This window comes from Beta vulgaris, chromosome 5 (genome assembly GCF_026745355.1).
Source record: "Beta vulgaris subsp. vulgaris cultivar EL10 chromosome 5, EL10.2, whole genome shotgun sequence".
NCBI lineage: Eukaryota > Viridiplantae > Streptophyta > Magnoliopsida > Caryophyllales > Amaranthaceae > Beta > Beta vulgaris.
In genome coordinates this window covers 61971454-61986579 of record NC_079206.1, presented here as the reverse complement: position 1 = coordinate 61986579, position 15126 = coordinate 61971454, and the positions used below count along the sequence as shown (strand labels likewise).

At 32.9% G+C, this 15126-nt stretch overlaps 2 protein-coding genes across 3 annotated transcripts; both read right to left on the bottom strand.

Moving 5' to 3' along the window:
* Positions 1-2772: 2772 nt before the first annotated feature.
* Positions 2773-5103, bottom strand: LOC104894408 (transcription factor MYB98). The gene is made up of 3 exons (XM_010680625.1): positions 4472-5103; positions 4114-4240; positions 2773-3384 (listed from the first exon to the last, which is right to left on the bottom strand). Exons 1-3 carry the CDS (start codon positions 5101-5103, stop codon positions 2773-2775), a joined length of 1371 nt encoding a protein of 456 aa, XP_010678927.1.
* Positions 5104-9712: 4609 nt separating this feature from the next.
* Positions 9713-15126, bottom strand: LOC104894285 (GDSL esterase/lipase At5g62930). 2 transcript variants are annotated; one of them, XM_010680477.4, is made up of 6 exons: positions 14920-15126; positions 14751-14828; positions 12236-12376; positions 11674-11750; positions 10381-10545; positions 9713-10072 (listed from the first exon to the last, which is right to left on the bottom strand). In XM_010680477.4, exons 1-6 carry the CDS (start codon positions 15028-15030, stop codon positions 9904-9906), a joined length of 741 nt encoding a protein of 246 aa, XP_010678779.1. In that variant the 5' UTR covers positions 15031-15126; the 3' UTR covers positions 9713-9903. The 2 variants fall into 2 exon arrangements, with proteins under 2 accessions (XP_010678779.1, XP_010678781.1); XM_010680479.4 differs by having other exon boundaries at positions 12236-12423; positions 14920-15060.

The following is a 15126-nucleotide window of genomic DNA, read 5'->3' as shown; positions in this document are numbered from 1 at the left end:
TCTTTTTTTCTTTCAATGAATCCTAACATTCACCAAGTAAGTCCATCACTTTGGCATTGTTTAATTATAACTTTGTATGTGCTTATTATCTAAGGGAAACAAAAGAGAACAAATCGATTGAGCCCATCAATATGATAGTCTTGTAGGACTAAATGCAGCAATCCGGTTGATGATTAATTAGGCTGCTAATTCTGCCTTTATTAGCTAGTTTAGTGATACCTTGAGTAAATTAGTACGTTAGGTAAGACCATCTTATCTTATTTTTTGCCCTAAAAGGATTATTAGTTAAATAAATCACTTGTAAGTTAAGTGGTAATTTTTAAAGCAAGGGGTCACGTATACTATAGAATTTTAGAGGCGTCACCTACTTAAAGTGATCCTTTTAGGTAAAACTTTGCCTCCATCTTATAATCAATTTTTACAAGACGACGTTATATAAAATTTTATAGGAGAGACAAGATATAACCCTTTAAGAAAAGGGAAATTTCACTTGGTATCACTGTATTTTGGGCTTTTTCATTTGGTACTCATTTTTTTTGGTACTCATATAATACCAATGTAGTTTGGACTTATTCTATACCGTAATATTATATTGAACAAAACATTAGTTTTACGGTTAAATAAAGCTAGGTGTTTGTCTAGTTTGCGTAATTAAGGTTTTGGGAGTCATTTTTGTCCTTAATGATCAAATTTAAGGTCCAATTTCGTTAAAAAAACAAGTAAGCCTTTTCTGACACGTAAAACGAGGTTCTAGTTGTTTTTCTCCAATTCCGACTTTATTTTTTACCCATAAGAGCCAAAATGACTCCCAAACATTAGCTGAACTATTCTGGATGCACAAGGCACATAAACTAGGCAAACTACTAACCCTATTCAACCCAAAACTACAATTTTGTTAATGGAATGTTATGGTATAGAATAAGTCTAAATTACAGCGATACCATATGGAATAAAAAAAAATGGATACCAAATGGAAAAACCCAAAATACAGTGATAGCAAGTAGAATTTCTTGAAAAAGCTGGAGACTTACTGAACATAGGAAACAATTTTTTTAAAAGGAAATAGGAAACTATTATATTTAATGTAATTAACATGATGCTAATTAGTGCCAGAATTTATATTGTTGACTGATATACTCCCTCCGTCCCAATTTATTTGCTACATTCACTTTATCACAAAGACCAAGGAGGGAGTGGGGACCATTGCCATAACAAGAATTAACAAAAAAACAAATAGGTAAATTGTGGGACCTATGTACTATATATGAAAATATTTACAAAAACCAAGGAAGGAATGATGGCAAATTTGTAAATAAAGTGTGGAACCTATGTACTATATATGGAAATATTTGCAAATGTAGCAAATAAATTGAGACACACCTAAATGGCAAAATGTAGCAAATAAATTGGGACGGAGGGAGTAAGTTTGAAATTTTTACAAAGAGGATGTGTAGTGGGTTAATAAAGGAATTTGGTAGCTTTTTTTTTTTTTTTTTAATTCATATGAGCCACGAAGGCGGTACAAAGAAGGGGAGGGGGAATTCGAACCTGTGACCTATCGTTCACAGCACCTCAATCTTAACCACTAGGCCAAGACATCCTTGGTAATTTGGTAGCTTTTGAGTCACTAGGTAATTTGGTGGAATCTATGGTATATTTTACACTAGCATTTTAGATAGCGGATAACGATTGTACATGATGAAAATTTTATTTAAGAAAATTATGAGCGTTTGGTAAGGTAATGCTTGGAGTAGATTATGCGTAACATACATTCATCTCAATTTAAGTGTCACATATTGTACAATTATTGTGATAATAAAACGTGGACAGAGAAATAGGTGAAAAACTCTTCAAAAACATTTCGTATCTGTGTCATTTAAATACTCAAGGAGAAAAATTTTATTATATTGAAATTATAATAAGCATTACTTCAGACCAATTAAAATGAATATACATATCATGGTGCAGAAAAGCCGTATAGAGAATTAATTTCATCATCAAAAAGTAGTGTAGATCAATGTACTTTCAATTTTAATTTTCTCGTGGCACCAGAGAAACCATTTTTTCAGAATGAAATGGATCATTATATTACATAAACTGTTTATGTCATACTTTTATTTTCTCAAACCATCAAATTTTTTTTTAAAATTTTAACCCTTGTTTTATCGATCTTTTACCTTTTTTTCCCTTTAATATATTCACACTTACCTTTTTTTTTTTTTTGAGTATCTAGCAGTCAGAAACCAAACCTATATGCAAATTAAAACTAGATTATAATTATTACTATTACTATATTATTGATAGGCGAAAATACAAATAATGAAATTTATAGACTGTAATCTATAATACAATTATTTTTATATCAATATTATCCTAGAGATTGCACAGCTTAAGAAAATACTTTCAAGCACTTGATTTCTTAAAATCAGCTACAGTCTATAAGACTATAACCATGTAACAGAAATAACAACCAACAATCCATAGAATATTCTATACTCTACAGAATAGTAGACAACACCAGTCAAGATTATTCTCCCTAAAACATGGTGACCTTTCTTTGCCCCTTCCTCCTTTTTATACTACCAATTACCAAACTTCTATTTATACCCAACAAAAGAAAAATTACTTTTATAACCTTTTCTTTACAAAAAAAAAAAAGGCAAAGATAACAAATAAATACACACTCCCAAAAACCCAAAACAGTCACTTTATATAGTCCTCTTTATTATATATTGGCTAACTTTTTATGAACAATAATAAGAAAAAACCTCTTTAGAGATTAACTTGATTAATCATCTCCACTAAATCAAGCTCTCTTTTCACCTCAGATTGCATAATTGGACTAAAAACAATTTCAGAATCATTCATAATCTGAGATGAGGCTTGCATTAGTTGATGATCATAACCAAAAGCATTGCATTTTTCATCATTATTAGGTGCATAATCAAGCAGAGAGTCTATGCTACTCTCTTCAAACATTTGAGCATCAAAGTTGAAATCTGGAACCTCACTGAAGTCATATTCTGGCCCTATTCGATCACTCGAGCCCGAATTCGAGTACCCGGATTGATCATTAGATGATTTAGTAGTGTTTTCCAAAGAATTGGGATGATTTCCAGAAGATGGTGGTTTTTTCCTACAACCAGCATTGATTGTTTCAGGAGTTAAGCTTTTAATGTATTCTTGCAACAATGAACTTTGTCTTGGGTACTTTGATCTGCATTTTCTCTTAGAATATTGCCTTCTTTTGGTTGCATTCCAATGGTTTTTAATAGAATTTTCTGTTCTTCCTGGTAATTTTTTTGCAATTTCTGCCCATTTGTTACCTATTTCTGCATGGGCTTTGATCAGAATTCTGTCCTCCTCTTCATTCCACAAATCTTTCTGTATACAAAAAGGGATAGAAAGAAAAAGAGACATGAAAAAACTAGGTCATAATTAATACTCATAAGATCATGGAAAAAAAGTTATGGATTGAATATAATGGTAGCGTTGTTTTCCGGTTCTCTCTTATGCATTTTCATATATATATATATATTCCCTTCGTTCTTGTTTAATGTTTTTCGTTGGAATCTTATTTACACTGAAAAAAGTGAAACGAGGAACATTAATAGGACACAGAGTATAGATATTTTAATTCTCATTTTAAAGTTTAGGTATTTTTTTTTACATGTAAAGGATGTATGTACTCATGAATAGCATGGTAGTCTTACACTGTAACAACCAAATTTGGACTTATTAGTTACTTTTTCTTTTATGAGTAACGTTTATTTGACAATTTGACGTGTTACTAGTAAATTGGCGTGATCTTATTAGTTCTAGACCTCTAATTGGATTATACAATGTGGGTGTCTTAACATTTTTCACTACAATATGAAAATGCAAGGCTGGAAACATTGCATGCATGAATTTATTATATATATTCAACACATTTTTCCCTTATTTGCTCTTTAGCAACAGCTTATTTACTTCCCTAGATGCTATTTTAGACACTTGTACTTGTCTAAATGGGTTTGTTGGACCAGATAAAGTCTGATATAGAAGGAAAAGAAAATTCAGTAAAAAGAAATTTAAACTAAAGTCTTAAGTGAAAGAAATGGGAATAAACTTTACCTTAATATCTGGCCTTAAATGGTTATGCCATCTTTCTCTGCATTGTTTCCCAATCCTTCCATTTAACATTTGAGCAATTTGAGACCATTTTCTTACACCATAACGTTCCACCAACTGAATCAAGAGTCTACATTTACATTTGCATGCATGGATATTGATTAGAAAGTGTATAAAATTATATACTACCTCCATGCAACGATCAGACATTTTCCCTATTTACTTTATGTCAAATCGTTGCACATAATAAAAAACGGAGGCAGTATATAGATGGGTAGATATAAAGTTTGGACAATACCCTCTACATAAAACGAAAATAATGACATAAGAGAAACTTGAAAGTTTTTGAATTATAACTAACCTATCTTCTTCAATAGTCCATTGTCCCTTGACAACATTAGGCTTTTTCTTACGTCCTCTTCTCACCATTGTTGTAGTAGACAAACCACTCGAAATCGCGGTACCATGAGCTTTAGGAGTTGTGCATGAATCTTCATCTGAAGGTCTATATTTTGGAGGCCCTAATTCATAGTAGCTAAAAGGGTTATAGTTTTGAGTACTTGAATTATTTAACATATTGATAGGAGTAGTGATCATTTGAGAATGCCCTAAAATCCCAACTCCTCCTCCTCCTCCTATATTTTGATTCATGTTATCCATGAAAGGAGCCAAAGAACCATTATTCATTGCATGATTTCCAAATAACTTGGTTTCAAACAAATCAAAACTTGGTAAGAATCCATATGGAGAATTTTCGAACGAATCGAAACAATTTGGTTGAATGGAAAACAACCCATGATTTGATGTAGAAGATGAGGCATTGATACTAAAATTCTCAAGAGGGTGAACATCTTGGATGAAGCTAGTATTACCCTTTGATGACAAAGCTTCTTCTATGGCGAATTCGTCTCTTTGTTTTGAGTAATTTTCATGGAAGAATAAGGGGAGATGATGAGAAGAAAAGTTTTCCTTATACTTTGCATCAAAATCCATCAAAGATGGTATAAAAGATGGAGCAAAGTAGAGAAAGTTTTGGTTGGTTTCAAGAGTTGTTTCTACTATGTGCTTTTTTTTCTTGCTTTTAGTTTAAGACATGAAATATATAGAGGTATTATTTATCTATTGTGTTAGAAGATTTTTGACGGTTGATCTCTAATTTATTGAATGGCTTAGATTGCTCTTCTAATGTGAAAACTTTGAGAGATTAGAAAATCCTTAATCACTCTATTTACTTTGCTATTAACAAATTTGGCATGTCACTTGTTATAGGGTGCAAGAAGTATAATGAAGAGGATTTATATTTAAGCTTAAATATGAACAATTACTCCCTTACTTACAAGTTAATAAATGTGTTTAATGAAGATTTGTGCAGTTATGTACACTAAAATATTTCCATAGCAAGGGAAATTGGTCAAAGAGAGATTTTGAGTAAATTTATTACATTATTAGAATGCTTAATTATGTTGTTTGGTTAAAATTGGATCTTAATGTTGGTCTTTGTTTACATAACATGAAAAAAATAAAAATAGTACACTTATTCTTTAATTTGCCAATTAATTGTTTTAAGTATTTTGGAAAAAAAAAATATTATTTAGGAAGGAAAATCATTCTTTGAGTTAGTGCTACAAAAGATGAGCATGCCATTTAGCCTATGTCTCAAACAAAAAAAGAACAAAATAATACGAGCATGGGGATGGGAAGAAGTTCTTATGCCATCAAAAATAGAATGACAATTTTACCCATATTTATGAATTTAGTAGGACTCCCTTTTATAAGGTAGGCAATGGTAAGAATAAAGATTGAAGAAGTGAACACATAAATAATTATAGAAATCCACAAATATAATATAATAAAATAAAAGAGGTCTATTAAATTCCAACATAAATAAAGTTTCAAAATTTTATAACCGACTTTTTTTGTCCCATAACAGCCTCCTTTCTTTCTTTGTTTTTTTTACATTTCTACCTAAATTTGAAGAATTTAAAATGAACTAAGGCCGCTTAACTATTAGACTTATTTGTTATTCAATAAATAAACATAGTTGTTTTGTAAAAAGACCGTCTTATCTTATTATTTGCCTAGAAAATGTCAATTGAAAAGTACAATACACAAAAGTGACCCTTTAAAATAAATAATAATACGTTTAAAATAATAAAAATGCACTTGCTATCATTAGTTTGTTGGATAAATGTTCTTTTTCTTTTCTTACTCATTTTACTTATTACTCAGTTCTATTTTGTTGTGTATACCATTAAGTTGATATACCTATATACCTAATTAATATTATGTATGATTTTTTACCTATATATATATATATATATATATATATATATATATATAGGGGCAGGATCACATGAGAATGCTCCTTACATGAGAAATGAGAATGAATCTCAACCACACGATTGGATTAGAGTTACAACACCTGTTCATTAAAGTTATACCCCAGGAAAAAATTCAAGCCCCAAAAAAAAAAAATTTTTTTCGAAATATTTTTTCTAATTTTTGTTTTTTTGGAGTTACATCACTTTTTCATTAGAGTTACATCACTTATTCATTAGAGTTATAGCGTGTAAAATCCATTCTCATTTCTCATGTAAGTATACATTCTCATATGAACTCACTTATATATATATATATATATGATAAGATATTATGGTGATAATTTTTTTTTCTCCGGCCTGACCATTTTAATTTGTTTTGCAATTAATATGCGCTTTTTTTTAATAAGAAACATATATTTTTAACATTTTCTTTCAACAGTAGTAAGGAATAATCAAACTGATATAAATTATACAATGAAAAGTTATATTCATCTCCATATTGACCATTGTTCTACGTAGTTTGATACAGTAGTCAGTAGCTTTCTTGTCTCCAATTTAAGGTTTGGGAATTCAGCATGTTGTTTCATAAATGTGGCGACATATCAAGCTTATAGGACACATTTTTCTACGTGTAAATGTCTAAACTAATACTCGCAATTAATCAAGATGTCAATCTAATTTAATGACCAACTTTGTCTTAGATTAGCAAACATGTTAAAAGAAATTAAATATCTCATTACTTACTAATTGAATTATGGAGTAATGAGAATTCATACATTATTTCGGTTACAGTTTTCCAAAGGCCATTAAGCCATTAATATTTGACCAATATAATATTTGTGTATCTGAGAATTTTATCATGTGAGTTTAAAAGAATGTCTAAAACCTTTATCAACGAAGATTCAAGCAGAATTACAGTACTATTGTCTACCTCTATACTATAATATATATAGGAAATTGACGCTATCAGTTTCAATTATATATAGTCAATACTCGGTTAACTTTAAAAGGTTTCAATTTTGATTATCTCTTAGTCGTCCCTCATGTTTTACTTAACTAATTTAGCAAAATTAAGTTGAAAGACTATTTAGAAAGAGAATTCCCCATATTTAACACTACTATGAGATAATTAAAAGTTGAGAACCTTTCAAAGCAAACCAGCCATTATTTTAAGACTTCCAGTGTCATTTTTTCTTGATAATTATTAGGGTCCTAGATAAACATATACTCCAAAGACCAACAATAATATACATCCCTAGCGTCTATATGCTATGCAACACTCTACAATGTAATAGTTCTTGTAGCATTATGTGACCATCATGGTAATTGTAAGTGATCATTGGACCATGATATAATTTGCAAGTAGCCCAATATAGTTTAGTATTAGACAAATTGTTTGTTCCATAAATCCACTATTTGCAATGATAGGAGTTAGCTCAAATGGGTAGAGCGCTCCTCTTTGGCCCCTGAGGTCAGGGGTTCGATCCTTACCCCCAGCATTATGTTGGGGTATTTTCTTGGCATGCTATGCATGCCTTACCAGCCAACGTACGTGTTGGTGTTTCCTACATGCTAGTAGCCTTGTAGGGGTTAGCCCTTGGGCTGACTTAATTTCCTACTAAAAAAATCCACTATTTGCAATTAAAAGTCTAATGACCAAATTCATGACCTAATTGAAGGTAAGCCTACCTTCAAAGAAGAGAAAGAACTGCCAATACTCGCTGGAGACGCCGTGCTTTGGAAGCCGCCGGCGCATTCTAGGGCTCCGCCAAGCCCCATGATGTGGCCTTGCTGTTACCGAAGATATCCAAAACATTGTATGCGACCTTTTTTTAAAAAGGGAAACGAAATATGCATTTTTTTTCAAATTATGTTTCTTTTTCGATTTTTTCACCAAGCACCCTGAGTTTTCAAAAAAGTTACGAGGTACCCCCAACTTTTCAAAATGACTAACGGCGGTTAACGTCATTAGTCATTAAGGGCATTTGAGTGTATTAGCATAAAAGTTAGGGGTACCCTATGTATTTTGAAAAGTTGGGGGCATGTCGTGAATTTTTTGAAAACTCGAGAGTATTTGGTGAAAAAACCGATTTCTTTTTCCTCTCATACAATTATACATAATTACTTTTGTTTTTGTTGGGGTTATAATAATGTAAAAAACAATTAAATTGACCCGATGCACAATAGCTTTAATGCGTGCATTGTGCTCCCACAATACAAAATAGAATATTTACGAATACGGAAACGAACATTTACGAATACGAAAACGAACATTTTATTGTTGAAGTGGAACATTACAAAATTCATTTATGAAAACGTACATTTTATTGTTGAAATAGAACATTACAAGAATTCATTTATGAAAAAGAACATTTTACTGTTAAAGTGGAACATTACCATAATCCAAATAGGAAAGTGAACATTTTTTGTTAAAGTGGAACATTACTAGAATTCAATTACTTAAATAGAACATATGCTTATCAAATATAGAACATATTCTCAGTGAAAATAGAACATATTTTTTGGTGGAAAATAAGTTTTAAAAAACATTTTTTAAAATTGAACATTTGCTTATCGAAAATAAAACGGATTCACAAAATATAGAACATAAATTTTTGCTAAAAAATACGCTTAAAACGAACATTTGTTGAAATAGAACATTTGTTTATTGAAAATAGAACAATTTTTACGAAAACTAGAACATATTTTTTTGCTGAAAAATATGCTTAAAATGAAAATTAGTTAATATAGAACATTTCCTTATAGAAAATGGAACAAATTTACTGGGCGCATGGTGTGCACCGTGCTCCCGCGAGCACAATAGAATTTTCACAAAAGCTTATGAGATACTTCATATGTTCTATTAAACGTAACATTTGATATTATGTTGAGTAAATAAAAAAAAAAATCATATGTTGCATCGAAAGTAACACTATTTAGGAGACAATCAAATTAGATATAAAACGTAAAACATCCAACAAATTTTGACATGTTCTATTGATCATGAAAAAAAAAAAACTTTTTAAGTGAAGATAGATAGAAATTAGGGTAAAATTTTCACTTATTTTGGTAATTGGTTATAGAAAGGGGCAAAGATGGTGAAGGAATGCATTTTTCTTTCCTTTTCATAAACTAAATCATTCCAAAAAAAATTTGTTTTCTAATTGTAAAATGAGTTTTTATGAGCTAATTGAATTAAATTACTAATGCCTCTTATTATCCAAAAAAAATTACTAATGCCTGAGCAATCAGGGGAGTGAAATAACGAGGAAAATAAAGCGTGTTCAAAGAAAGCTCCAAGTATGTTTAGCAACAATTTGAAGTACAAAAAATTACCCATAAACATGATGTATGCAAAGTTTATGGTAAGTTACACAAGGCTGTCTTTTTTAAGGGTTGAATACACCCAAAACATTCAAGAAAGAAAAAATAAACATTTTGATTCACAGTTTATGAAAATGAAAAAATACAATTATGAACATTGAAGGGTGAAAGCTTTCTCAGGGTTCTTCGGATCAATCTGCGAGTGGTGAGGAAAATCGAACGGCATATCCGGAGCCGAGAGACCTCCCTGGATAAAGACTTGAACCACCTCTTTGTGCACTACTGCATTGCCTTCAGATGTCAGGTGCAATCCATCACTGTTAAAGAGAGGAATTATCAACATCAGGAATTTTAGTCTATACTTCAGATGTTAGATTTAGTCCTTCAAGGAAGATTACAAGATGTAATGAATCGGGCTCTTAACCAATCATTCTCCTTAAAACGAAAAAGAGTTACAGTGACATTAATACCTTTACTAACTCTACCATAGTTTGCAAATTAAAGAGTAAGAATGTCACTATACGTGTTGCTCTAATGGAGACAGGTTAGCTGAATAACCTTTTTCAGATGCAAACCTTTGCCAAAGAACAGAAAGTGAACACGAGTTGCTAAACATAATACAAACCTCAAGAATTTTCTTTGCCAGCCCTCAGTTTCCTGCATCTTGGACCATAAATTGATGGAGGGAATACCCAGTTCGCTGGCTAATGAAACACACTCATTTGCATAAATTCCTGCAACTTCATTTGTTCTTTCTGGGAGCTTCATTGCCTTGTCACCGTATATTGACCTAGCAGAAAAGAAGACGGGTTAATTTGAACTCTTCAAAATCTAACATGAAACAAATATTGGCACATTTGGGGTGCCCAATGTAAGTAGGCAAAAAGCAGTAGAGCAGAAGAATAGAGGAAACAAAAGAATACACAGCCTATACTGTACAGAGGCTTATATACCGCTCCCCCCTTCAGAATAAGAATGAATATTCGACACAAGTTGAATAATTCGAGTACAAGCATCACAAGCATGAGTGAATCTCAAAGATCTAGGAATTGAAGCTCCATGAGCTTGAGTGAAATTTCGAAAAACTCAAGCTCTAATCTGATTATCACTTTGATCAGGGGTAGCAATCAAATGGGTCTTTGGAAGACATGATATAGAAAGAAAGATAAGAGCAGCGTAATTATCAGATAGTAGGTCAGATCTCCATTCTGCCACCCTAAGCATCTCTCTATGGTCTAAAGAATTAGGAAGAAAATAAAGCACGAAGTGCGCGGGAGAGGGAGGACCATATGGGGAGAGAGAGGGAGAGAGAGCATGCAAAGCCATTTTCAACTAATCTAGCCAGCCATTTTCAAAGTTTTTTTCCGCTTTTGGATCATGAAAATAAACAGAAGCAGACTAGAAGGGCTTTAGCTCAGAATAACTGGCGTCTAACAATGACCATCAATTGGAGATTTGAAGGGCTTGTCTTCCAGGAAAACTGAAAGCAGAACTGCAGAAGCAAACAAAACAGAATAGCAAAAACCATATTGACTATTGAGTGGTAGCACTTCAAAGTGCAACAGCCTGAATTCTCATCTAACTCCGAGTCGGTGCAGGCCAAGGGGAAAAACCTTACAGAGTGCAACTGATACTAAACCTCGGGTGCTTCAATTTGAAAACAAGCAGAGAAGCAAGATGACGATCAGATGACAAAATTGAAAATGCCCGACCAGATGGGTAGTACTTGTACACGAAGGAATGCCCCTTTGATAATTATTCTACACCTACCATTCCTCTTAATCAAATATGGCTGCCTTTAAGGTTGGTGCATAATTATCATTATCTCATCAAACAAGCCTTCACTTTAAAAACCTTATTAATAATGAGATATCTAAAGACTAAAATCTCCATAAACATATAAGAGGAGTAGACTAACCGTGCATATTCCATGCGGCCTTCCACATCAACGGGTGGGGGAGTTATAAGCACCACTAACATGGTGGGGGAGCATTTCTGTAATTTGATTAGTGATATACAGAATTTTAGAGTGATAATCATATATACTAGTTGGATCAGCAAAAATATGTGGGGGAAAATTATGTAGAGCATGAAATGATGGTTCAAGTGATAATATGAAAGAGCAGCAACTTCTAGAGAACTTTAAAAGAAAGACAGGAAAAAAAATTTAAAAGGAATTCCGCAGCATGAAATGCCAAAAATTGATAAGCCTGATTGACTTTAAAAACTCAGTGAGTGCCTTCATATAGAATAAAGAGGCATGCAAAAACACTATGCCTTTCACAAAAATCAAGTAACTCACATAAAAGTTAAAGATGTTGGGAGGCAAAGAGAGCCTTCCAAGAAAAATCAAATGGGAGTACATTTTTTATACAGAACCGTGGACAAGACCATTATTTAGATAGGTTCTGAAGTTGAAGCAAGACAACTAGCTTGCAACAAAGAAATAAGCTCGTCAAACAGACAGGAGAAAAGACAACCTTCAAGTGCAGAACCATCTTTTTGAGGTTCTCTTTGTACTCCTCTGTAGGAACATGTTGTCGTTCACTATTCCTCTCAGGCAATGCTGCATCATTAGCTCCAAAGAAAATGGTAACAGCCACAGGAGGATCCGCCAAACCCTGTTGGCATGGTAGGGGGAGAGGAAAGATAAGAATAATTTTATGGTCTGCATACAGAAAGGAAACAATTAGAAGTTCGATGACAGAACACGAACACCTTAGCCATGAGATTGGGCATTCAGACCCTGCGTATCCAATCTCATGGTGGAGGAAGCATTACGGACCCCCCCCCCCAACGCCCAAAAAAAGGCCAGCATGGGATGCATTAGCACCCTTGAACTACAATACACCTACATTACTGAAATTCTTCATCTCATCTCAGATATCCATGACCATAAATCTTAATTTTAAAATGCAGCATCAATTCATATGTTCTGCTTTCTCTGTTATACCATCCCACCTCTTGTGATGTTCCATACAACAAGCAGCTTCTCGTGAAACTTAATTCAAATGACCAGAAATTAGTTCTGAATAAAGAAAGTAGCAAAGTGTCAACAAACTGGAGCCAAATAAGGTATGGGAAGAGCCCTAATTTTTATAAAATGAAAAGAACATTCTCGTGCTTAGAATATATCTCTGTTATCCTAATTTGGATTCCCTGTCCATCTGTTTTGAACTATAAGTATTACCAAGCTGAATTCATTTGCTTACTTGCTCTTTCATTTAGAAGTGAAAATAGTCTCCTATAAGAATCACTGGCTAATTTCTTAATTACTTGTAAATAAGCGGTTAATAAACTAGATCTTCTGGCGAAAAAAGGACAGAGGAGAATATTATCAATAGCAAAGTAAGTATCATCAATTAGAGAAAACAACGACAGCTGACAATAGTCCTTAAGAAACATTCGCAGCATGTAGTGCCAGTTTCACAAGTGTAAATTAATGGACAATAAACCTATAACCTCAACACATATATAAGCCAATCATGTCGCAGAACATATGAATGGCTCCTTGAGGAAGATCTGCAACATGTCATACACCAAAGATACCATTTAACTCGAAAGGATTTCATCAGCAGGCTATAGGGTATTGAGGAATTTGTCCTTTAATTTGCACTAGTGAAACATTGTGCACTTCTTAAACAAACCAAACAGTTGGGCTCATTATTTATGTAGATCGAGTTAGATTCGGTAAGTCAAAGTAACTCACATTACAAAAAGTTAACACCAACAAGCTAATAAACATATGAAATTTCATCTTATTAAAGCTACAGTTTTTATCAACTCAGTCCACAAGCAAGAAAGAGTTACTTTTCCTTATGAAACCCCAATGGGATATTCTAATCCTATGAATATTCAATTTTACAATCCCAAAAAATGCACTTCACTCAATCTAATTCAAAAACACTCACACTCAAGGGGCTTGACCAACCCAAAGGCAATACAACACTTCAAAACCCAAAAGAAACCATTCGAAAATAGCTCAGTTCAACCGTCTGATCTAAACCTAAACACATTCCTGTCCTGAAATCTAATTCACCCTGGAAAACTCTTTCTTTTCCAATATGGAGTCCCAAAGATCACATCTTTTCTACATTTCTCATACCCCTTCACTTAAATGTTGCACACGTCACAACTATGCCGGACTTAGGCATCACCATGGACACCATCAATATTTTTTTCCAATTAAAAAAGCAATAGTTATACTCATCATCTTCCACCATCACTACTACTCTTCTTTTTCTTTCTTTTCCTAATTTCATTTGGATATTGTTAAATTTATTTGGAAATTTAAACAAATACCATCACCAAAAAGTTTGTCTAAGCTATCAACCTAACTTTGCCCAATTCATAATTGTTGTATGCATTTCTTGTTCAGATCATCAAAAAGGGCAGTGTCTTAAGTAAAAAAATAGTACTTCCTCCATAACAAAATAGATGTCACTTTTAAAAACACACTTTTCTAGGCAATTAAAGAGGGGTTCGGATCATATATTATAAAATCAAGGGCTCGTGATTAGTGGGAAAGGAAAAGATATGGGCAGGATATTCGGGGAAAAATAGGGGGGATTTTTGGGAAAGAAAATACAAGCCTTTGATTTCTTAATCAACGACTGATATTTAACGAACTCCACCGTGTAGAGTTATTTTGAAACTCTAGAGGATCTCAACACCATCTATTTTGTTGCGGATGAAGTATTTCATTTTGTAATCGAGAGTCTTATATCCGGAACCAAAAACATCATTGTGATAAACTGATAATATACTCATAATGAGATCATATGTTGGGTTTTTATATACTTCCTTTCTTACAAAAAAAAACTACCTTTTGTAATAAATATACTATTGTTTTTGCTGTTTATACCACCAAAAATTGTTCTGAACAAAAATATATCTCAAAAAAACAGTTCTGATTTAGGCATTTCTCGCAATCAAAATCTACAAAATGAAAAACAAGGGGAAAAAAACAGTGAAAAAAAAAGAAGGGAAAGATACCAGAGGAAAAAGATGATGCAAGAGAAACAATGCCCATCTTGTGTTATACCCACCATAGCCTCGATTGAGTATATCAGCCTACAAAACACAAAATAGGATTATAGTGTGAAAATTGCAATCATCAAAAAATGTGGGAAATGTAATCTGAGAATTGAGGAGAGAGAAAAACCTTGCGTGAGTAATTGTCAGCAAGAGCAGAACCCCAACCACTGGGTCTGAAAGATTGCTCAGTGATTGAGTCCCCAAACAATACGATCTGCGGCCTTATTATTCCCCCCATTTTTACACTCCACTAGAAATTGGTCAAGCTGTTGTTGTCTTGTAGACTTGGAGTAGCGTACGAATATTATGGCCAAACCAAACACAAACCCAATAT

Excerpts from the sequence above, each read along its gene's own strand:
- LOC104894408 (XM_010680625.1), bottom strand. The coding sequence starts at position 5,103 with ATGGATTTTGATGCAAAGTATAAGGAAAACTTTTCTTCTCATCATCTC. Across the intron at positions 4,241-4,471 it reads TGGACTATTGAAGAAGATAG|ACTCTTGATTCAGTTGGTGG; the intron begins GTTAGTTATAAT and ends ATGTAAATGTAG. Across the intron at positions 3,385-4,113 it reads ATTTAAGGCCAGATATTAAG|AAAGATTTGTGGAATGAAGA; the intron begins GTAAAGTTTATT and ends TTTTGTATACAG.
- LOC104894285 (XM_010680477.4), bottom strand. The coding sequence starts at position 15,030 with ATGGGGGGAATAATAAGGCCGCAGATCGTATTGTTTGGGGACTCAATC. Across the intron at positions 11,751-12,235 it reads AGATGGTTCTGCACTTGAAG|AAATGCTCCCCCACCATGTT; the intron begins GTTGTCTTTTCT and ends ATCAAATTACAG. Across the intron at positions 10,546-11,673 it reads GGCCGCATGGAATATGCACG|GTCAATATACGGTGACAAGG; the intron begins GTTAGTCTACTC and ends CTTTTCTGCTAG.